Genomic DNA, 26,303 nt, shown 5'->3' on the forward strand with positions numbered 1-26,303 from the left:
ATATCAAATTTTCTATTGCTTAGCTCTACGGGACCCTAATTACGAGTTTCGCGTTCTCTTTGTAAACAAACCGTCTTCATGCATCAATGTCGTATTGTGAAAACTTGTCAAAAAACAGTTTAAGGCACAGTATGTATAAGTTACTCTATGGTTTACGATAGGTGCTAGTGCTGCACTCTGGTGGCAGAATTACATTGCAGTAATTAATACTCCCTATTTGAGTTATCATTTATTATTGTACGTCTTACATAAATTTTTATTTTGACTGGCATTGCGTTACACGAGCTAGTAGCAAAAAGCCCGAAATTGTGGCTGTAATTGGGTTGAAATTGAATTAGGTACAAAGCAAACCATTCGAACATAAGGGTGACCCGTTTTACGTTTGGCGTTCGTTTCGCGCAGTAAACTTTAATTACTTTCATTATTTTGGTATTAAATGTCGAATTTTGTTTATCTTCAAGCAATTAAATGTTGCTTTAAGGAAGTTAAGGGGGGAATACATAATGCTGGTTTTAAAATAGATTATTTATTAGATTTACTCATTTAGGGAGCGATTCGGTAAATACAGGATTGTTACGGTGTAATTTGTATGTATTCTATCGTTTCTATAGCTATACCCTAAAATGATGTGTGTGGTATTTAACTATACAGGCTGTAACAAAAATAGTTCCTACGTGTCGGAAGCCGGTGTTGGTCGAAGACTAAAACATATTATATGCGAGGTGTAAACAAACTAGTGCGAATCCGTGTAAGGGCATATTCGGTATCGTGTTCTGACTAGGAAAAATTAGAAAACAAAATTTTTTGACTTGATAAAATTTTGGTTTTTGCATGGAGCGTTAGCCGACTTGGACGCGTCAAACATTTTTTCTTCTACATTTTCCTAATCAGAACACGATACCGAATATGTCCTTAAACGGATCCGCACTACTTTTGTTACACCTTGTATATTATTATATACAAGGTGTTATGTTTTTGTCTTCGAGTAATACCGGCTTCCGACACGTCGGAAGGGAGGAGCCCAAGCGATATCTTATCGTCCTGCCATTTTTTGCGGGGGGAAACGTGCACACAGACGCACTTTTCACTCACTACTAAGTACACATTTCAATCTGTAATAACGACACAAATACCTTCGTAGAAAATGACACACATCAAAGACAAATCTTGCACACCTCGAATCAGATAAGATAATGATAAGTTCTAGTTTAGGTAAGTTCTCATTTAGATATCGTGTGTCTGTCGTATAATTAACCGAAGCGGTTCGATTCGAGCAACCAATGTCACTTTGACGTTAGAAATATCGTAGATAGGTCTTATTAGGATCACAGCGGACTCGAAATAAATGTCAATTTTGACTTGTCTCTTAGTTATCGATCTATCAAAGATTTTTCCAAGATCTTAAACGTGTCTTAATCATTCTTCAAATTAGGCCGACAGTTTTACCTATGCTTCGGCAGAGGGGAACTAGTACGAATGTCGTCTCCCTTCCCGGTGTTGCTCGAAGATTTTAGTAAGTACATCACTTTCTAAATTTTAAAACTCGAAGTTTCAAACATTATATTCAGTGACATATTTTGAAGTCGCATGTTAAATGCTATTTGTTTTAACAACGGTTAGATATTAATTTTATTTTTGTTAGTTAAATAAATAAATATAAATATAATAGTACATTATTACACAAATTGACTAAGTCCCACAGTAAGCTCAATAAGGCTTGTGTTGAGGGTACTTAGACCACGATATATATAAATATTTATAAATACTTAAATACATAGAAAACACCCATGAATCAGGAACAAATATCCATGCTCATCACACGAATAAATGCCCTTACCAGGATTTGAACCCGGGACCATCGGCTTCATAGGCAGGGTCACTACCGACTAGGCCAGACCGGTCGTCAAAGTTGTAGGTATGGAATACCGGAACAAGACGGAATACCTAAGAAAAAAAACTCGCATATCAGAAAAATGTAACTGTTTAATGAAATAGCTTTTACATATATGATGTTTATTTATTCACCTGCAATAATTTACGGTCTGAATACATAGGTCATATTGAGCAACTTTTCAACTGTGGGATCAAAAGCGATTTTATAGTAAAATACTCTCCCATAGAAAATGTCAAGCTCAGCCAAAATTTATGAAACAGACATTTTTTTTTGCGATTTCGGGGTTGGTCCCATAGTAAACGTTGCTCAGTATGACCTATATTCACTCCGTAAATTATTTCAGATGACTAAATAAACGCCTTTTATATCGCAACATCAATAAGTTTAGTTAACTTTATACAATCAACTTGTTTTACTATCTAAATCACACTGCACCTACTTAATCTTTCTGGTTTAACCCATTGGTTGACTGGTAGAGAATGCCTTAAGGCATTAAGTCCGCCATTTGTACCTTCATGTATTGTGCAATAAAGATTAAATAAATAAATAAATTACTAAGTTTTCGGCAAGTAGGAAAAACAATACAGGACATAGGTAAATACTATGCCCATAGCTCGGGGCATAATGGAAAATCGCACGGAAAGAGCACATATTTTTGTCGGGCTGACAATGCTCAGGCGTATGTGTATGCGCATCCTCGGCCTCGTCCAACCTATCGACCCCAGCGCAAGAATTGTGGGCCCAGCCGTAGTCAGCATAGGCTATTATTATTATTACAAATCACCCACCTTTCGTTTGTATACAAAGCAGTAAATACAAGCTCAGTCATTTCTCAGTCTCTTTTCCTTTATTGCGCTTCTACTTACAAGGGTTTATAAGGGTTACAATCCAAAAATTATAAAATGTTTAGCACAAATCGTAAAACGAGGCAAAACGGCATACCATTCCGTTTTGCCCCAACGATCATTTTTTTAATAATAATACTAAGCATTTCAAACCTAAAGCTGTGTAGGTTATTAAGCAGTGCCTAATATATAAAAAATCTTTCTTAACGGTGTTTAGCTTGAAAATATTGTAAAAACTACTAAGTTCATAACACTTACATCGACATTTGATGTAAGATATCGTAATATTATTCTAAATACTATGATTTTTCACGCGCAGCAGCCAAACTCGTTTTTCTCCACTGACCGCTACTTAAAATGGTACTAATACCTACTAATGGCGCTTCCGTAGCTCAATATCGTGCGTAACTCACACACATCAGCAGTTTTCCCGGTCTGCCCCGAGGATCATCTTGACCTGGTCTCCCCTACAGTCAGCATCAAAAGAAGCGGATCATTCTGTAACAACTTATCAAAAAGTGATGGTTCTATATGTAGAACAAAATACTGTAAAAATATATGTACTTTTGAATGTAAAATTAAGAAATTTATCTATCGGCCCGTTTCGAAATTTAAGATACGTCAATAATTTCCTAAAGATACGATATGGATTGGATATGTCAGTGTCAATAGGGACGTTTTTGTTTGAAGTGACGTTACTTTTGATACTCGTACTGACATATCTAATCCATATCGCATCATTAGCAAATGGTTCTATATTTCAAATATCGAATCGGGCCGTATATCTGGATAAGTTATCCGGGATAGCATTGTTTGTGTCCTATCAGTATGATAATTATTCCTCTAAAATTGAAATAAAATTAACAATTAATTTGTTACAGATATTGCGATAACGAAGAACGCAGAGCGCCTTGGTCAAATAAAACTGCATAAAAGGTAACAACTTCCACTACCCACGTCACATAAATCTTTCAAGACCAAGAATTACAAGTACCTACTCGGGAAAGTTTAAGTGTAAAAATTCTTTTAACTTTATTGTTTTTCTTTTGTTCTTATAGTGCTTTCACATTTTCATGGGAAATATTTTACTTTTTAAACAGGTAACATAAAATATTTCTTCTTTTTAAACTATCTACCTGAGTCAACGGTCAATTGGTACCTATAGTCTTTTACAAACTCGAAGGGTAGGCTGACACTTGTCAAAAAGCGATTATAGGGTTATGGCAATGTAAATTACAAACGAGTTTTTACGATTATGGATTAAATCTGCAAATTAGGATGCGAGTGAAATCATTTGACACGAGCAGAATCGATTCGGTCGATAGCGTCAAATCCTATTACAACTTAGTTTCGTTTTACACAATGAAACTCAATGATATTAAAATTTATCTTTTTAATTTTATAACATAATAATATACATTTTGGTGATTTGTGTCTACTACAATAAGCTATTCTAAGCTGCGAAGATATAAATATTTTGTCCTATTGGGATTCAAGTTAGTTTTTGTTAAAAAGATTGGTTTGAAACGTCAATGGCGTGGAATGAGAAAAAATAAAATGTTACCCTTCGCGTTTAAAAAGACCAAGCACGGCAACATGGGAATTCAATTGGAAAAGCAAACCGTATAAACAAATGAATTTACCTTTATTACTCCATATATTCATGCTTTAATTAATCTCCTTTTATTATTTACATGATAATTCGGATGTACACTGATATCAGAATGATATTATTTAGTTATCGTACGTCTCGCCCGCGCTACACACAAGTACGAGTGAAATGCACAATAACTAAATAACATGATTGAAATATCACCCTGATGTCAGCGTACGTTCGAATTGGCCTGTTAGTCAATTATCTTGCTTGATCTCGCGTAATTGGGAGGTGCACTGAAAGCTCGTGTCGTAGGAGTTGAAAATAGAGTTCCGGTTACTCTAGTTATAATATTAGCGGACAATCGTTGAGCATTAGACTTTTTGTTTGCCGCGATATCTATTGTCGAGTAGCAGTACTGAGAGTTCCGCTACTCGATGCTAGATGTCGACTGCGAAAATAATAAGCATTTTGGTACCAAAACTGATGTATGGAGTGAGCACTCTATTACTTCTTATTTCTCTATGGCACGGAGTACATACATGTATGGCTTAGCCAAGCCCTAAACGATGTACTGCTTTATTAAAACTTAGCTCACCTGTGTATATTTTAATCTTTCCAAAATATTTTTCTTTCTTCAGTACGGCTGTCACTGACCCGTACGGCTACCACCAGTTTCACACTGACATATTAGTTAGTGTGACTTTCCATACATCTCGCTCCCACGAATATGCCAGTACGAGCGGGATGCAGTCGTTCGCGAATATGTCAGTGTCAGGTAAGTGACAAGCTCGTGGTAGCCGCACTGGCGAGACAAAATATCAGTTTTCCTCCTAATTACACTAATTGTCAAATACTTACTTATCAAATCAGGTCACGTTTCTTTTCTTGATTATCTTAATATATTGCGCCGAAAGTAGGTGCATGTACATACATGTACCTAGTTAAAAAAACTGTGTTTGCGTCGCATATTTCTTTCGATTATGTTATAACGTTGTTTATATCCTCTTTAAATGTACCCTGAGTGCGTACCTATCTCTCCTAATTCGAATTTATTTTACTGGCGTGCTTCCTCGGCAACGTAATTAAATCGCAGTTTTAGCGTAAAGCTGGATTTAATGGCGCTTACCTTGTGTCAAAGTATTCCGCGCCTACATTTAGACTTAATCTGAATCCAATCTGACTATGCACAATAATAGCATTCATAAATATGCACTCAAAAGATAATATTACATATACACGATGTTTTTTTTAGTACCTTAATTTCAAGGGTGCATTCCTGAGCTTAAATTAAGTCATTGATACGTCATAGATATGTTTTCAATTGTTTGTTGGATTTATAAGTAAATAATTATTATGTTCCTATCACAACAACGCTATTAATAACTTATTAAGAAAAATAAAATAACTATGCCATTCAGTTTCAGCCATACCCCGAAGTTAACAGAGTTTAAATATAAAATCGGGCAAGTGCGAGTCAGAGTCGCCCACCGACATTCCGTACTTTTTAGGGTTCCGTAGCCAAATGGCAAAAAACGGAACCCTTATGGATTCCTCATGTCCGTCTGTCTGTCCGATTATGTTTAGTATTTGTTGTTATAGCGGCAACAGAAATACCTACATCATCTGTGAAAATTACAACTGTCTAACTATCACGGTTCAAGAGATACAGCCTGGTGACAGACGGACAGACGGACGGATAGCGGAGTCTTAGTAATAGGGTCCCGTTGTACCCTTTGGGTACGGAACCCTAAAAACATGGATTATATTTATGTTTCAATTCATTATAAAAATATTTGGGACGATACTTGCATTTCATCTCGCCGTCGTCAAAAGTTTACTCGAATACAAGTTCATCAACGTCTAAAGTAAAACAACTTATTGGTATTTTTTTCATACCCCGGTTTGATGAGACAATTATTTCTGTGTGATAGAGATCGTGTTATTCACAAAGACGCGTGCTTTGACTCGTATTATCATGGCATTGAATGAATGAATGAATGAAAATCTTTATTTTCAGGCAACTATGGGCCCATAGATAAAATACCTTAAAACTAGCATACATGTCATAAAATATATCTTAAAAACTAAAACACACACTATGGCTGCGACGCATTTCGCAATCCGGCTGAGTCAGGGAGCCGGCCGCGGAACCGCCGAAATTTGATACCCTCCGGCTAAAACTCCTCCTTTGTGAAGGTCGCTAGACGTTCAGTCGGAACGCTCACCACAAAATAATTGAAATTCGCATTGTTTCTAGATTTCAACTTCGCGACTCTCAGGGCGAATCCGGACTTGACTCGTACATACTTTACGATGTCCTCGACCTTCGTAAGGTACTGTAATCGGGACACACAGTAGCGTCGACGGTGTTGCGGGACGTAGCAAATGGTTGGGTCCAGTCGGTGCGGTACCGCACTTATTCTGACGAGCTGGCTTCTTTCTCTTCTCAACCTTTTTTAATCTATCTCCGTCGCATCGCGACTCCCTTAGAGTCGGCTGTTGGTCCTTGTGAACAGGTTCACGAAGGCTCTGTATCCCTTTCTTCGGCCGCTGCTTAGACTTGTAGTATTAAAGGTTAGACTTTACAAATCTGCGCGTCATCGTGGGTGACACGAACTAGTGATTAATTAAATATCGAATCAAGTGTTATCGATACCGATATGAAGCAATTTATAAACTATAATAACAAATGTGACTCCTCTTCAATCACTAAAGTTATTAATTAAAAGCGTCATTAGCATTACTTACTGGCACACCTTTTCAAAATTTATTATTATTAATATTATAAATATCCAATGTCTGACATTGAGTCATATCAGTCTAACAAAAGTTTTAAAATAAATTAAACATTAATTCTGTTCATATTATTGTAATCAGGATTATAATATTTTAGAATTATAAAACGGTGGTATGATATGTCGAAGTTTATAGAAATCGACTTATAGAGCAACGTTCATTTGTTCTCGCACAATTTAACGTCATACCAAAATGGATCCCCGGCCCGATTCGAACTTTAAGGATACGTCAAACATTTGCTAAAGATACGATATGGACTAGACATGTCAATGTCAAAGGGACGTTTCTTCTAACTAAAACGTCACCTTTGACGCTGTCATATCTAATTCACATAGTATCTTTAGCAAATGTTGGACGTATCGTAAAGCTCGAATCGGGCTACCAGTCCGACCCGGAGTATGAATTCATTTGGCGTATATCTATTTAAATATAATACATATTTATCAATTTGTACACAAAATAAAGATACTCCAACTGGTACGTGTTAAATCTTCCAGTGTGAAACTCTCCCGAAAAGGTACAATCGTTGACATAAAAGTTTAAAAGCAATAAAAGCGTCCATTCCTGAAACAGCTGATAAGAGCTTTTTTATTTCAACGTCCGACGTTAAGCTTTCTTGATAGCTTCAAACGGTTATCGGGGCATCGTAAAATATACGGCTTTATTTCATTGCTAATAATCATTTGAGAAAAAGGTTTTATGTTTATTGAAAAATTGAAATCACAAAATCTTTTTAGTTTTTCGTAATGACAATTTACTGAATGAATATGAATATTGAGTACTATGACAGACACAGGTACAGAAATGAAGTCACATTTTTGTCTACCTGTCTGTCAGGAATTATTCTTAGAGGTAATTTGACAGAACAAAGTGACTTAACAAAAAGTATGAATTCAAAATGATTTACCTAAGAAAGAAAAAAAAAAACATATTTGAAAGTCTCATTTTAGTTTGTGCATAATTTTTTTCCTTACTTAACTTATAAAGTAAAATAACATTTTTCCCTATCATATGAATATTTTTTCAGTGCTAAATCAACGTCTCCCGGGGACGAAAAGGATGCGGAAAAGATCTTGGCGTACCGGAATTACGGTAAGATAGTTAATTTACATAATACTTATTCCGTTTTTTATAGCAACATTCTAACTGGTTCGGTACAGAATCTGATTACCCTGTTTAGTTTATTTAGTTTTGCAGTATTTTGCTCTCCTAGATATGTATATGAGTAGGTGTACTCTTATTTAAATAAGCTTCTGCCTGTGACCTCGTTGATATGGAATGTTATCTTGGTTGCTGTAATTCTTGAAATATTCAATTCAATATGTCCTTTTTACCCCTTATAGTTTTTAATTTTAAGAACGTAAAAAACCTCAGAGTGAATCTTCAAGCTTTCAACGTTTTTTTTTTAAAATATATTTTCACTTTGTAAGCTTTGCTTTTGCAAACAAGTTGACATATGCGTAATTTTTTTGGAGAAAATTTAATGGCGTTTAAGGTTAACAGATACTGAAAACTGTTTTGTTTTTTAACTAGGCGTCTGTGATCTCGGTGTTGTTTTAATTAGTAATTGTATTTACTGTATTTTGTTGTTTTTTGGGAGACAAGGGTACATTACGAATAATTTATTTATATTGTGACAATACTTATAATTGAAGCAGAACATGATCGTTTGGACCGGTAAGGAGGTACTGATAAATAAAAAAGATACGCTTCCTGCATAGATTTTCGTGCAATGACATGCCTGTTGCTATATATATTGCACGCGTATAATTATTAGCGTATTATTATTACTAATTAAGTAGGTATAAATAGATAATAACTTAATTTTGACGACCGGTCTGGCCTAGTGGCTGCCTATGAAGCTGATGGTCCCGGGTTCAAATCCTGGTAAGAGCATATATTTGTGTGATAAATACGGATATTTGTTTCTGAGTCATGGGTGTTTTCTATGTATTTAAGTATTTATAATTATATATATCGTTGTCTAGGTACCTACAACACAAGCCTTATTGAGCTTACTGTGGGACTTAGTCAATTTGTGTAATAATGTCCTACAATATTTATTTATTTATTATAATAGTATGCCTTTCCTGCAGTGTGTCACGAGGATTTGGGTAGTATATACAGAGCTGAAATGAACACAAACAGGCTCTTTCAATAATTTATTGAAATGTACAGTCAGCATTTGTGAGCAGCGATAGGGACGGCCAAAAAAACCCATATATATCGGAACACATTCTTATTTTTACGGTAATAAAGGAGTGTTACAATACGTTTGGCCAATTTGTTGTTTATTGTCTGTCGACCGGTTTGGCCTAGTGGGTAGTGACCTTGCCTACGAAGCTGATGGTCCCGGGTTCAAATCCTGGTAAGGGCATTTATTCGTGTGATGAGCATGGCTATTTGTTCCTGAGTCATGGGTGTTTTCTATGTATATAAGTATTTATAAAATGTTTATATATTAAATATATCGTTGTCTAAGTACCCTCAACACAAGCCTTATTGAGCTTACTGTGGGACTTAGTCAATTTGTGCAATAATGTCCTATAATATTTATTTATTTATTTAATTTGGCTGTAGACAACTATATGTATGTTTGATGATAAAGATAATTTATTTTTCAAGTACTTAGTCATCCAAACCAAAGTAGCCAAATAACACTAGGGTTGTTAGGGTCGGCAACGCGCATGTAACTCCTCTGTAGTTGCAGGCGTACATAAGCTACGGAGACTGCTTACCATCAGGCGGACCGTATGCTTGTTTGCCACCGACGTAGTATAAATAAGTCATATGACAATGTGCTTATGAACGTCAAATAAAGCTAAAGATGTTGACTGAACCTACATTATAAGGGGTACACCGAGCGGATGCTATTGCTATCTAGAGTTGATGGAATGTAATTATAATTAAACAGATTGTGTCATCATGAAGATCAAATTTCTATGAAAAATATGACGTTAATAATGACCGATAAATAATTCTAAGGTCAAAGTGACATTGGTTGCCCGAATCGAGCTTCTTCTGTCAATTATACGACATACAAACGATATCTAAATGAGAACTTATCTAAACCAGTAGGGCTAAGATGGTCGGCTCTTTATCATTTGTCGTCATGCCTGTCACGTTCTAACAAGTATGTAAGCGCGAAAGTGACGGGCATAGTGACAAGTGATAAAAATGGAACCATGATGCCACCGCAGAACTTATCGTTATCGTATCTCATTCTTCGAATCGGGCGGACTATCAAAATTAAGTCTGTCGTGCTACGTAAAGTGGGCATATCTATTCTCTACTTTAGCGATTTTAAGTACAACATACGTTTTTTAATGTAATGTTTTTCGTATGATATACAAAATGAAATGTTTTTTTTTACTTATAAATAGGCTTTTACGTATCTATACTAACTAAAGATTAAGATCTCTGTCACTTAGCGACTTCTTTACTTTGAAGATGATTTCGAATAATACATGCGAACTGAACGAAAATGAAATAACATGGCGTATTATTTTACGACCACCAAGTATGCCATGTTAAAGCAACAAAAAGCACAGCAACATGTATTCGTGATATAAAGTGAAACTCCGAAAGGAACAAGTTTTCTACGTTTAAAGTTGAGAGCGCCTTACAAATCTTTTTGGCAATAAATATCTTCGCAACTTCGACTCGTCGCTCCAGCTTGCGGGAAGCAACATTTAATATTGAGATACTTTTAACATACTCGTAATGAAAACAAATACCTACATATATACGAGTAAATAATCTTATTTCATAAATTCACTTTATTGTTCCTTGTGATCGTTAGTGATAGAACGCTGCAATTTGGCGTGGATACATAAATCAATCATGCCGACAAACTGGTAAAATAAAAATAAGAAAAAATGTTTTGTAGGGTACCTAAACCTCCCCCCCACCCCTCCTAGAAGTAAATTGGGTATGTTATTTTTTCCCTTTTACCCTATGGTGTGGGGTGTCGTTAGATAGGTGTTTAAAAACGAATATGGATTTTTGACAACCATTTTCGATACAATAAATATTTTTTTGAAATAATCGCTCCGAAAGGAAATAAAAAGATGCCACTCTAACTTTTGAGCAATGGGTTTAAAAAATAGGAAAAATCACGAAAGCTTAATTAAAACAGTTTCAATGAAAAGTATAGCGAACACAATTCGTTAAGCCGTTTTTGAGTTATCGCTAAAAATCCTCCCTTCTTATTAAAAGCCGTAGCGTAGGGGGCGATGTGAAGGTATTCTCTTTTGCTTGTATATACATACATGACACTTACCTACTAATAGTCCCCGTTCAAGACAGCCTATTGTGACGGACGGGTAACTACGGAATCCTACACTGAGCAGGGTCTGATATGCTCTTGGCCGGTTTTTTATATTTAAATTTATACAATTCTGGTATTACGACCGTTCTGGCCTAGGGGGTAGTAAACCCTGCCTATGGTAGTACCCGATGGTCCTGGAATCGATACCGGTAAGTGCATTCATTTGTGCGATGAACACAGATATTTGTTCCTGAGTCATGGGTGTTCTCTATGTATCTATGTATTTATCTATACAAGTATAGTATATCGTCGCCTAGTACCCATAGTACAAACTTTGCTTAGTTTTGGGGCTAGGTTGATCTTTGTAATTTATTAGGAACTCATTTTTAAGTGACAGTGATAGTAAGTGACAAAGGACCATATAAAAAACTATTTATTATTATTATTATCGCAATTAAAATTATAGCAGAAGTGCTTTAAATAAATAGAGAGAACGACAATGACAATATAAATCTCACCCAGTACCATCGACAAATAATATGCGTAAATAACTAAACAGTGTAATAAAAAAAGCTCCCGAAAATACTTTTAAGGGTAAGAACGTGGTTTATCTCTGGGATAAGATATGTTCCTGAATTATTCACTGTTAAAGCTAGCCGAGTGAATTATTTGCCGCGGGTGTGGAGGAACTTGGCGAATTTATAACATGCACACTTTTGGTACAGCGGGTTTGCTTCTGGTATCGCATTACCATACCGGCAAAAGCTGCTGCTGTGTACCGTAACGTTAACCGATTATTACGTCTGCTTAGTACTTAGTAGCAGTTTGTGGCAGGCAGATAGGTATGTACAAATAAGGCTTATGTGTGGTGGGTAGTGGGGTTGTAAAAGCAATTGATTGCGCTCTACGTACCTACATAGCAAGTATCAAACATATACTGGATCCAGACGCCTGGATTGGAAATAGGATATTTCAGTCGAAACTGGTTTTAACATCTCCCCCGCTTGTTTTTAATAATATGTCTGATTGATTTTTATTAGTAAAAGCTTAGGTTGGATTCTATTGTTGGACTAGCTGTTGCCCGCGACTTCGTCCGCGTTGAATCTTATCTAGAACATTTTACATTTTTAGTAGGTGCAAAATATTTATTAAAATACTAATTTTATAATATCAGTAGCGGCTTTGCATTGATTCAAACAACGCATTCTTAACTAATTAAGGGGATACATTTTGAAAACTTATTAAGATTTGGTACCCAAAAACGGGACCGTATTACCAAGACTCCACTATCCGGCTGTCCGTCCGTTTGTCTATCACCAGGCTGTAACTCATGAACCGTTATACCTAGACATTTGAAATTTTCTGTTTCTGTAAAATTTATTTCTGTTACTGCTATAATAACAAACACTAAGAACTAAATAAAATGAATATTTAAGTGGGGCTCCCATACAAAAAACGTGTTTTTTTTTGCCGTTTCTTGCGTAATGGTACGGAACCCTTCGTGCGCCCGACTCGCATTTGACCGGTTATTTTTTTTATACGTCATAAATGTAACTTGATGTGCTAACTTCAAGTTTCTGGCCCTTGTAGCTCCCGCTTTGCGTTACTTAAAAAAATCAACGCATTACTCCTTCAGGGGATGAATTTTTATAAACGCTGAAATATGCGCATATTACTTGAACCCCATTCAAATTTTCATCTCCTTTTTACCAAATAAAACTAGACCCTAATCATAGTGTTGTTTTCCTGCCGGTGAATAAGCTTGCCAGAGCTCAACGAGGGGAGGGAGGGGTGTTAGGGTCGGCAACGCGCATATAACTCCTCTGGAGTTGCAGGTGTACATAGGCTACGGAGACTGCTTGTCATCGGGCGGGCCGTATGCTTATGCTAAAAAACACCTTAGGGGTTGAATTTCCAAAAATGTTGAAATTATTATTTTTTGTAATCGGATATTATGACTACCTATCTTAGAAGTTTCAAAGCATTTATAATGGATTCACACTTTCAACCCCTTTTTAGTCCAGTTAGGGGATGAATTTTTAAATACGCTGAAACTAGTTTTCTTGTAATCTAACAATATGCAAATATACAAAGTTTCAAGTTCCGTACTTAAAAAACATTTTGAACTCCATATAAATTATCAAACCCTTTTTAACCACCTTGAGAGATGAATTTTTAAAAACACTGAAATTAATTTGTATATCCGCTATAATACCTTTTTACGAAGTTTCAAGTTCCTCGCTTAATATGAAATTTGAACCTAATACAAAATTTCCACCCCATTTTAACCCTTCTATTGGATGAATTAAAAAAAAACGCCGCTGAAATAAGTTTTTTTATCTTTTATTGTAATACCTTTTTACAAAGTTTCAAGTTCCTAACTTACAATAAAATTTGAACCCCAAGACAAATTTTCATCCCCTATTAACCCCCTTAGGGGTTTAATTTCCAAAAACATCAATATATTTTTTATTTGTAATCGGCTATTATGCCTTTATAAGAAGTTTCAAAGAATTTCTAATATATTCCAACTTTCAACCCCTTTTTATGCCTGTTAGAAGATGAATTTTTAAAAACGCTAAATTACTATTCTTGTGTTTTAATAATATGCCCATGTACAGAGTTTCAAATCCAGCACTCAAAAAAATGGTTGATCTCTATACAAACTTTCATCCCCTTTTTAACCCCCTTAGGCCATCAATTTTGAAAAACCCCTTCTTAGTGGATACTAACGTTATAAAATCTACCTATTTTGAAAAATACGGCTCTCTAGGTCGAACGGTTTGGGCTGGGCGTTGATTTAAGTCAGTTAGTCAGGACTTTTACGTATGGTATATATTAATAACAAAATTCAAAATTTCAATTCGGTTTCGGAACGTCTACTAAAAATTAACATGCATACCGCCTATTCCATCATACGACACTGTCTTTTTGTACCCAAATTTACCTATGTTCTCCGTTGCAGCCACCTCTGGAAGCAGCCCAGTCTACTTGTAAAGCTAGACTCGCTAATTGAGGACACTTTAGCTTTAGTACTAAATATACGTTTCGAAGATAGATCCTGGACCCAGGCTACTCTACCTGTTCGGCACGGTGGCCTGGGTATCCGCAAAATTTCTAGTGTTTCACTGCCAGCCTTCTTGTCCTCGGTGCATAGTTCTCAAAACCTGATAGAGAGCATTTTAACTTCTTCTCTCGGGGCCATAGAGGCATCTCATTGCACAGAGGCCAAGAATGTTTGGTTAGTAACGTGTGGTAACACAGACCCGCCTGCCAATCCCTGCTCGCAGAGGCAATGGGACGTGCCGCTCTGTCGTCTAGTACGGAATAATCTCGTTGATACGTCAACTAGTACGGCAGATCGAGCTCGTCTACTTGCCACTGCGGAATGGGAGTCGGGTCTGTGGTTACAAGCCCTTCCCTCACCATCGATAGGAACTCTAATTGATAACACCACATTTCGACTGGCGACTAGCTTGCGCATAGGGACAACAACGAACGTCCCCTATCGCTGCCGATGTGGTGCCATGGTAGACAGTCTCGGCCATCACGGGCTTTCCTGTGTTAGAAGCGCTGGACGCATAACCCGACATGCCAGCGTCAATGACATCATCCGAAGGGCCCTTATCAGCGTCAAAATTCCGGCCATACTTGAGCCCGTTGGTCTGGCAAGAGACGACGGCAAGAGGCCCGACGGCATGACGCTGGTGCCTTGGAAAATGGGACGGCCTCTAATTTGGGATGCCACTTGCGTAGACACCCTCGCGCCGTCCCACCTTCCGGGCACTAACATTGATGCTGGTCATGCCGCGTCCGCAGCGGAGGACCTCATACGCCGCAAATACGCAACCCTTGGCAGTAACTATATTTTTGTGGCGTTTGGGGTCGAAACGCTGGGGTCGTGGGGGCCAAGCGCGCGTCAGCTATACAAGAATTTAGCGACGCGCCTCATAGACACCACAGGTGACCAGAAGGCTGGCCAATATTTCGCTCAACGCATAAGCATTGCCATTCAACGTGGCAATGCGGCCAGCCTTCTGGGCACACTTCCCATCGGTAGCGAGCTTGAGGACATATTCTATTTATAAGACTCTTATTTTAAATTTACTTTTTATCATTAGTTTTAAGTTTATTTATAGCCTATTTTTAATTTAGAAATAAAATTGTATTTGAATAGCTAATAGTCATATTACATTGTTCATTAGAAGTAGATTTACAAGCTTAAATTCTGCTGAATACGTATATATATACGAGTATATATATATATACATGAGTTTTTCCTGTTTGTCAGTGTTTAGCTGGCATATAGCACAATCGAACTAGGACAAAGGTCGAAATCTCTAGAACAGCCCTGAAATTTGGTATGTACTTTGACGACCGGTCTGGCCTAGTGGGTAGCGACCCTGCCTATGAAGCCGATGGTCCCGGATTCAAATCCTGGTAAGGGCATTTATTCGTGTGATGAGCATGGATATTTGTTCCTGAGTCATGGATGTTTTCTATGTATTTAAGTATTTTATAAATATGTATATATATTATATATATATCGTTGTCTAAGTAGACCCGCAACACAAGCCTTATTGAGCTTACCGTGGGACTTAGTTAATTTGTGTAAAATAATGTCCTATAATATTTATTATTATTCTCTTTATTTATTTTGGATCTTAGGTTTGCTTTAATGATAAGCTTAGAATAAATTTAAAAGTGGAAAAATTACTGTCTAGGGTGAGACTTGAACTCACGGCCTCTGGATCGATACTCCAGCGCTCTGCCATCTGAGCCACCAAGACCTCATCCATAGGCAACAATTTTTTCCACCTTGGTGGCTCAGATGGCAGAGCGCTGCAGTATCGATCCAGAGGCCGTGAGTTCAAGTCTCACCCAAGACAGTATTTTTTCCACTTTTAAATTTATTCTAAGCTTAATAGCATCGTTCGCAGACGTTTCTGCTTGTTAAAAATTAATTTAGAGATAAGCGTACGTTTTACATAATTTATAAATATACTAACAGACAATTCAGTTATAATATTAGTAAGTTTATTGTAAAATTTTACACAATTACCAATGAATGATATTTTTTTATCTTATGGAGCCTAGTGAAGGGCACTGCGAGCTTATGCTTATTTCTAGTATTAATCTTATGTATTTCACAGTTTTTCTTAAAACTGGCAATGTTTTTATGTACATACATAATATTCTCATAAATATATTGACAGTGCACTGTCACTATTTTAATGTCCTTAAACTTATCTCTAATGTAGTTTCCCCAATGTAGTTTAGAATCTAAAGTTATACCAAGAAAAACTGTACTATCTACTAGTTCCAATTCCACATCCTTGACAATGACACTTGTTTGCTCATTCCTTATGTTAGTTGTAACAAACTCAATGCACTTAGTATTTCTCTCATTTAACAATAAATTATTAACATTGAACCAATTTAATACTTTAGAAATAGCATTGTTTACATCACTGCAAGCTTGTTACTGTCGTTTGACTTTGAAATAAGTGAGGTATCGTCTGCAAAAAATACTATATCATGGTGGGTATTTACAAGGTATGGCAGGTCATTAATGTAGATAAGGAACAGGAACGGCCCCAATATTGATCCCTGCGGTACACCCATAGAGACCAATGACCCCGGTGATCGCTGTCCACATCAACCCTTTGTATTCTACCGCGTAAGTAAGACTTTATTAAATTCAGTGCCGTGCATAGATTTAGAGTAAAAGGCGAATTTATAAAGAATGAAACACGTTTTTCAAGATGGCGACTGTTTCTTGAGGTATCAAAACCTACTGCTAACATCTAAAAATCGAAAATCATTATCATCCTGTTTGAATTTCCAAACGCGATAGAAAAGCAGATAAATAAATTTAGAATTTTGTTTGTACGCGGTAGGACCTGAGGACCTTTTATTAATCTTACCAAATTTCAGGCCTGTTATAAAGCATTTCACCTTCATTCTAGTTCGATAGTGCTAAAACAAAAATTAGCCATTGGTTCAGCCATTGTAAACTTTAACCAACCCTTATATAAATCGTTCAGTATTAATAAATGTGTAGAAAAAGTCTTTAAATTCCATCAGCATAAAATATAAAAAAGTGCCCTTTCAGTTACGTAAAAAAAAAACTTTTTTTAATTCACTGCTATTAAAGACTCGAGCCATTCAGCCACCGCTTGAAAACTTTTTTCAAAATCTCCGCGCAGTTCGCGGACGCAACGTTACCTAATGCGGTGAGTTGCGTCCTTATCTGAAACGGTGTAAAGTTGAAATTGGTAGGTTTGAATAGCAGCGGTGTGTGGGTTTCGATATAGATTAGCAGTTCGGAAGCGAGTAACTTTGCCCACGCGAACCACAGAGTTGGGAAAGTTTGGAGTGCATCGTTCTAGTCGAGTTTCTGGCGGTGCTCTAGAACTAAACTGGGTGGAAATGAAGTTACCCGGCGTTCTGTTTTTATAAAGATTCAAAGTTTTTTTTTTGCATTTGTCCGTGTCTTAATTTTGATGATGATGTATTTATTGTCTTGATGAGAGCGAAAAGAAATTTTCTCATACAACATGGTAACGTTTTTGAGGAGTAATTTTCTGGTGTCACTTTATGGTTTTAACCATGAAGCTCAAATAAACCTCGGTAAATACAAAGAAACATAACAAAATAACTTTGTGCTACTTATTTTATTTTGTTCCCAATACTTTTAATACAAGGGCGGATACGTTTAATCTATATTAACTTCGATCACTTGCAAAGAAATGAGATGCCACTAACGCAGCACATGTCAGGCAGCAGTGTAAGTACTATTCAAATTTATTTACAAAATAAAAACGAATTTAAGCGTTGCCAATAAATTAAATATCTAAGGCATAAATAACACGATTTTTATTCTATTTTTTTTTGGCAGTTTTGATAAAATTTGGTGGCTGTCTATCCACTTCCCATCCCTTACTTTCTTACAACATACTTAAGCGTAATTCACCGTATGTCCTACAAAATTTTCCACTGAGATACCAAAACGTATGGAATTTTCGTAACTCAACGGAAATTTACATACAATACATATTTTTAGTCCCAAATGGAATTTTGTGTTTATTCCGACCAAACTTAGGAGGTCTTCAAACCTACTAAATGCTATCAAAATCTGCCAAAAAAATAAAAATCGGCCCAAATGCCGTGGGATGTAGGTTAATGTACCTAACATCAAATACGTAATAACTATGTGATCTACGTGTCATGTAAAAATGTTTCCAAATTGTGAATAAATAAGTACTTAAGTTGGGAACTTGTGTTATACTCGTATGTAGTTATTTCTATCTTTAGCTCGTATTTTATCTTTAGCTACCTACAGTACGCGTACAAAATCCTTACAAAATTTACATGAGGAAGGTGTGCACCGCGCTATGCAACCGGTGGACGTGGAGTCGTCAGTGAGGGGGGGCGTGAGGGACTTCCCTATCATTCCTCGAAAGTCGCACGCGAAATTTAGGTTTTAAGCATTGATAATCAGTTTAAGTCTGCAGCGACAAAGTTCTCACACAGTTTATCTAAGCTTTTACAGCGGAGCTACAACACTTTATTGACATTGCTAATGCAAATTTATTTATACTTGACTTAGACTGGTTATTCTAGATATGTTTGAGCTATATCCTTGCCTTGAGGCGCCAGTATGAAGTTTTATAATAAATGTATAAATATATAATTATTTATTTCTCAGGTATACCACTTTATAGTGAGGCAAGTCGTAACTACACCACTAGGTAAGTAGCAAGCTTAAATGTAGTCATAGTCTATGTGAATAATGTTCATGTTTTCTTACATGTCGCTGATATTCTCTAGTACCTAATACCCAACAAATACATTGATTGAAATTGAAAAATATGGCCAGGTAAACTAGGTACCTTAATAATTGTTTCGCTCCTTCGTTCGTTAACCAGTCGTGAAGCCATTTTTGCACACACCACTAAACAAACATTTGGAGCCAGTAAAAAATAATCATTGGCATTGTGCACCAACGAAAACATATTTTTTTGCTAGAACAAAAGTGTTTATAATTTCAATTTTACACATAAGAAAGTTAATAAGATTCTTCGAGGTTGAACTCAGAGTACTCCTCCAAACTTTTCTGCCTGAAAAACTTTTCCACTACACTTTGGGAATGTCAGGCAAAAAATTGATAAACCTCGTCGAACGATGACGAAGTTAGCTCAATTTGGAGTTCTTAATTCAGTAGAGTATAATTACGAGTATTATGCAAAAGCATGCTCTATTGACAAAGCTTAAATCTTATGATTGGCTAAATTTTGTGCGCGAGAATGTCAATTACGTAACAAGAAAGAGTTTACTCATAATAAACGTGACTAATTTGTTTATCAACACGGAAAAGGAAGCTACAAATTTTAAATAGCGGGCATATACAGGCTGTTACTGCTGTTACATAATTTATAGGATAGATGTTACATTGTCAATTGTATGTGTTTTAGAAGCGAAAGGAACCCACAGCTATACATTTGGTCTAAGATACTTGAAATACTCGTAATAGTTATAACTATGGATTTGGAAATTTCCTGCTACCTAAAGGTTGTCTGGACCGATAAGATCGCCTGTTGTTACCTGGTTCTATTTTCCTTTAAAAGTCATTTGTAGTTTTACATGTATGTAAAATGTATAATTGTTGGTGCAATAAAGAATATTTACTTACTTACTTACTATGGATTATTACATAAATATAAATGGTGGGAAAAAGGTTTCAATCGATAGTGTACTCAAAAATTAACTTTTCCGATATTATTTAATGCACTAAGTTTCCCGAAGGCATGATTTTGATTTTCTCTATACTGCTTTGCCGATAATATTGTTCTATTTGCCTAAGGCGAATGCTGGAAACATGCGTTGTCTGTTCCATGAAATTTCGTTATGTAAGGCACAACCAACGTTAGTTCACGCTCGAAGCAATAACAGTGATTTTGCATGTTGCGAACGGGAAATTAAACGCTTGTCCATCGTATATACATACAATATCCTAACATATCAGTTCCTTATTTGCATGATGTGAGATCTTTAGTCTGGCAAACAAGATTTATCAGTAACAGTAAAATAAAAAATCTATCTCCCTAATACACAAACCTGTTTTTGGATTTCTAGTACTAGCATAAGAAAAAAAACTTTTTAATGCTCCACTTTTAATTGAGCAGATACATAATAATTATAAACTTTATTTGTTTTCCGGTTTATACAATATATATAAAATCCAACGAGGAAACAAATATTATTACTATTTTCATGAATTTTATACCGTCCAAAAACATGCCAAGCGTAATAAATATAAAATACGAGTATATATAAATAACTGTATAATTTGTTTTGCAAAATAAAACAATGCCGCTATAACTCAAACAAACACGATGTTGATTCAATATTATTCAAATTCCTTGACTAAACAAAAAACTAACAATTTAATTATCCAGGCAAACATTTCACCAGTTAACTGCGCATAAATTTAGCATAGATTAATGATATTACCGCGAAACAGAGGGCTCGTGCCGCGGCATTAATGCCATATGCGAATTTATGACGACGTGTATGACGCACGGCCGGATAACTGGATAGTTAGTGTCTGGGGCTGGTCAAATTTGTATCGCTTTGTGCCCATTAGTATAATAGTACTTTGTGATTATGGATTTTATGATTGATTACGTCCTGATCATTTATGATTAAAAAACATGAAATACGAGAATAATTAAAAAATATATTCGTAGTTGAAGCTTCTCTGTTTAAGTTGGGCAGAAATGTATTCATAATATATCCAGCTGTTACTGTTACATTTTGATCTATAAATGATGTAATTTAGGTCATTAGGGCAGGCGAATAATAGCAAAATGACATAATTTTGCTGTCGAAATGCAAGTTTAAATTGGTCTCCAGATCTCATTTCTCAATCAATTCTCTTAAAATTTTGTGAGTACTACAATAATAATAAGCAGGGCTCGAATATTTAATGCCATTGACGTAAAAATGACGTAATTTCACATACTGGCAGTTTTTTTTATAACGCTACAAATTTTGATAACTAACCTATTGACGCGTAAAAAAATTATTAACGTGAAATACACTGTTAAAAATCATAAATATCTAACTATTATTATTTATTTAATAAACTAACAATCTATTATTTAGTCGTGTCAATAAGATGAAAGTCTGACGTTTCTGTACTGATTGTCTAGTATAGATACTCGGTTAACTAAAGAGGTTGACGAACGATTCATTATTATGAAAATACTAATTGGAGTCAAACCGTATGTAGCGTGACTTCATTTTTTCGTACGTATGACTTGTACGGGCCCTGATAATAAGGAATTGTTTGTCCATTTAAGTTGATGGATTTTTTCAAAGTTTTGGATTTGAACTCGCAAGGTTTTTATAGCTCGCATAACCACTTGTAGTATATGTATATAAAGAATCAATTATAAATTACGATTTCCTTAATATAACTACCTTACTAACTACCATAGTTTCTAACAAGTACCTATTTCCACTATCCACCTACTATTTTGTTTCAGAATTATTTCACACAGAAAAACTAGACGAAAAGGGAATATTATTGGTAAGCTTCTTTTCCAGGATCTCTATTGATAGAAAATTATATTACTTATGCCGTAATATTAACGAATTTATTACTGTATCATTCATGAAAAAAAAAAAAAACTTTGTTCTTTTATTTTTATGGCTACTTTAATATTAATAATTACCAGCCAGACCATGCTCAATAATTTCGCACAATTGAAGGCGAACAGGCTTTTCCACTCTGAATTGGTTTGAGTTGTAGGACTTTACATAATAGCTTCAAATAATTTAACCAAAATGAGCATTATTTCATATATATTGATTTCGAGAAACTCATTCATAGCAAATATGCAGCTTCTGTTTGAAAAATTAAACCGTTCGTCGAAAGCTACACTCGACTGAAAAGAAAAGGAAGAATATTTTCCGAGAACACCTTTGTAAGAGATAAACTTACGTTGGTTATTCATCTATCGGTATGCAGTTTAAACGATTAAACGCATAATTTATGTTGTTAGGTTAGTCTCGCAATTCGTATAAAAGTTATTTATTTTATGAAATCAGTGGGACGGATTTCTATCTTTACTAGTTATTATAAAAGAAATCAATTCTGTTTTATTTCAGTAAACCGCTTCAGACGTGATTTAGTATCCGGCAATATTATTATAACACACAATTTTAACGAGAAGATCCTGACACCCGGGGACGACGTAAGTAATTGTGTTTGGAATAATTCCGTCTGGGTAATTTGGTACATGCTGTATATACCCACACAGGTTTAATCAAAGTTTAAGGTTTAATTTTAGTACTTGGAATTCGGATTCCACTGAAATAGTTTATTCCATGCTAGTAAAATCTATATGTATACCATAATTGTATTAACCGAGAGGCATATATATGGTATTTTTTTAAGTCTGTTACTTTTTAAGTCTGTTACACTTCCTTAAAGAAACCGGTATTCTAATTCACTCCATTTTGGAGATAATCAATGATTTATTTTTATCTGATAAGGCCCCTACAAGTGTGTAGTGTTTTTGTATGAGTTTATACATTTTCTATTAAACGCAAGTATTGTCATAGTTTTCAATTGTTTGGTGCATTTAATATAATGTCCGTGTTATTACAACGCTATTAATTACTTTTTACGAAATTTATATAAAAAATACGATGATATTCATTATCCTTCATTGTACGTACTTAGCCATACCCCTAAGTTACCGAAGTTTAAAAAAAAAACACCGTGTATATTTAAAACTAAAGCGAGAGACACGCACTGTGTACGAAACTATTTGGGCATCCTGTGTTTTTAACTTGACTTTTTAGTTTTTTTATGCCAAAATGTTATTGTAGGTCAGTTTACAATGCACAGCAACGGCTGAGAGGCCACCTCGGTTCGTCTGGAACAGAGACGGAGTCGTTATATCCCCAAACACAGAACAAAGGTAAATATGAACCTAGCTTCGCTTCATTATCATTATACCTACAAATTTATTATAAGAAAACATTTGTCTTAATTCGTCGAATTAAGAACCGCCTCAATATTTTTCAAGTCGGTTAATAAATATCGCCAGAAGGAAACTTGCATCAGGAAACAAAATTATTCGATTTATTTTAAGGATAGCTCCAAAAACGGCGATCATAATGGCAACTCGTTCCAACGATCCATTTTTGCTATTCAAAAGGCGAGCAATACAAAATAGAAGTATAAATAACGCAAAAATGTGATATGATATTGATGTTCCTAAATATCGCGCTATTGTTTGATTAATCAGTCGCATTACTCTGATTGCTTCCATAGGATTTCTTTTATATTTATACACTCAATCAACTTTTGTAAAAGAATACCACCTGTTATTAATACATATGAATTATAAATCGTTTCAACTATTTCAGATACACTATAGGCCAGATGATGTCACCCAATGGGGTCGGTGTTGTGTCCCACTTGAATATAACACGGTCTAGAGTGGAGGATGGCGGCTTGTACTCCTGCATAGCAGTGGAAGGGGAATCCAGTGTCAGTCATTCAGCTAGGATCGACGTTTATGGTAAGAGTACCTATTGATTGTTTTTCTTATCCACATTATGTTTTATGTCTAGACGTCCCCTTTAAGGTTAATACTATTTCGACCGTCCAGTGGCGCCCTCATTGGAGGGATAGTGTTTTCTAATAAATTTATGTATAAAGCAGTATATTACTCACAGTATTCATATTACAATATCAGTATATATTACCAAAAGTTGGGGAATCAGTAGGACAACAATATTAAAATAATACTGATTTTACAGAAATTAATTGTTTTATTAGAAAACACAATTCCCCAGTGAGGGCGTTACTGACCGGTCGACGCAGTCTTAAGTAGAATAAAAAAAATATTCATGCGTCGCGGTTATTATATAATATTTAACAATATACAAATTAGGCTAATATTAAAGACAGGTTGCGTAAAGATTTTAATTAAAAAAAAGAATTCATACAAATAATAGTAATCTCTATCGACCCATTGGGAAAACAGGCGTCATTAAAATTTACATTTAGCTGTGTACGTTTGTAACTACTCATACGTGGGAACATTAAGTCAACGTAACAAAACAATACCTTAACAGCAAAGTCATACGAAGCATTAAGGAGTTTTACTTTAACGACTTTCCTGTTTTAGGTCCACCGTATATCAGGTCTTTACCGCCAATAAAAGTTCAGAGCGGAGAGCCATTGAAGTTGCGGTGCCCGTACTATGGGTTCCCAATAAGGTACGTAATGTGTTTTAATTCTATAAGTTCTATAAAATTAATAAGTCAGGGACAATGATACCGTAATTATTAATTATGTAGTCAAAAAAATAGAATACATATGCGGACTCTTCGTTAAACTAATCCAAGCAACATTCAAATAGTGAAAAGGCGAAGTTAAGGTCCGGTTAAAAAAAAACTAAAAGGCAATAAGAATAAGACAAAACGAATTAAATTTACTTCATAGTGAATACAATAAGTACTCGTATAGTAAAATACACAACAAATATAAATCAAAACATATGTAGGTTAAATTAAATTACTCCATGAGAACGATAACTACCCAAAAAAATTACTCCATGATCGCGTTATAAAATAAGGAGAAGTTGAGCAAGTTTAATATCAGCGGGCAATACATATCAAAACCTGCACATCAAAATTAATTTAATAAAAATATGCTGGAATGTTGTTATACGTTGTCGTGTTAACAACATATAAGTGTTATTGTTCTTCCTTAATACTTATATATACCGTGTTTTTATTGAAAGCCGTTGATTTCGAGGTAATTTAAGTTAAGGTTTAACGTACTTAAAGGAAACCAAATGGCATAGTTAATTTAAAAAAAATATATAAAAAATAATTAAATGTGGCATAGCGTTGTTGTAACACGGGAATTAAATTTAACTCAACTAAACAATTGAAAACTATGACATCGTCAAGTAATCGATGTCATTTCCATGCATCGTTATCGCGGGAGCAAACACAAGCCTGTCTATTTTGTATAAACGGAATATTCTGGCTACACATTCTAAACCTCTAAGATGTGCTTCATATCTAAAGTTGATGAAGTTTTAGTTAGAAAAGGTCAATAAAACTAGTGTTTACTATGTAGTTAAACGCTTACCTATGAGTCAACGAGTCAACTTGAAAAGTAAGTCATTATTATATTATATTTACGTATTTGATGACAAAATGTTTTTCTAAATTTTCTATTGCTACATTTTGATCTCATAGGTACATATAAACGTTTATCAAAAGGAGTTTCACTTCTGTTATTGTTTGTAATAACCTTTCAGTATTGTCAAATCGATTGTTGCTCTCGCGATATCGATGTATGGTCATTTCGAACATTGACCGTCCGAGATAGTACCTGCATTTAGTAGCAAATGTATACACTCGTACTAAACATTAATCAATATCTAAACAGGCCCTAAGGCACGTGTACACGCTTGTAGGGGCCTTAAAAATACAAATAAATGATTGGTTATCTCCGAAATGGAGCTAATTAGAATAACAGTGTCTTTGCGAAAGTAACTTAATTTAAGCTCAAGAATGCACCCTTGAAATTAACGGAATTTTTGTTTGAGATGTTTTAACCACTTATTGCAACTGTCGACCCTGTTTAACTTCAATTTCAATATTTATTTGCAACCAAAGTAGACAAATGCAACCTAATGCTAGGTGCATACATAACTACTAGGACCCGGATAGGGCTTAGCAAAATACAAAATATTCCTAATCTAGATTTTATTAGCAATACACACATCATTCATTTATATTTTAGGTAAAATAAAATTATTCGTCAAAACTCAAATAAATCAAAAGGTATGACGCAGC

General features: G+C 35.3%; 1 protein-coding gene across 1 annotated transcript in view; it reads left to right on the forward strand.

Moving 5' to 3' along the window:
• Positions 1 to 26,303, forward strand: part of LOC133516184 (cell adhesion molecule Dscam2-like) — a 118,865-nt gene that overhangs the window by 64,004 nt on the left and 28,558 nt on the right. Inside the window, exons 2-9 of the mRNA XM_061848969.1 lie at positions 3,621 to 3,675; positions 8,160 to 8,224; positions 19,114 to 19,156; positions 21,956 to 21,999; positions 22,581 to 22,666; positions 23,307 to 23,398; positions 23,850 to 24,004; positions 24,617 to 24,707. Of these exons, the coding sequence (XP_061704953.1) occupies positions 3,621 to 3,675; positions 8,160 to 8,224; positions 19,114 to 19,156; positions 21,956 to 21,999; positions 22,581 to 22,666; positions 23,307 to 23,398; positions 23,850 to 24,004; positions 24,617 to 24,707 (631 nt within the window). The remainder of the gene's footprint in view (positions 1 to 3,620; positions 3,676 to 8,159; positions 8,225 to 19,113; positions 19,157 to 21,955; positions 22,000 to 22,580; positions 22,667 to 23,306; positions 23,399 to 23,849; positions 24,005 to 24,616; positions 24,708 to 26,303) is intronic.

This window comes from Cydia pomonella, chromosome 3, assembly GCF_033807575.1.
Source record: "Cydia pomonella isolate Wapato2018A chromosome 3, ilCydPomo1, whole genome shotgun sequence".
In the NCBI taxonomy this organism is placed as follows: domain Eukaryota; kingdom Metazoa; phylum Arthropoda; class Insecta; order Lepidoptera; family Tortricidae; genus Cydia; species Cydia pomonella.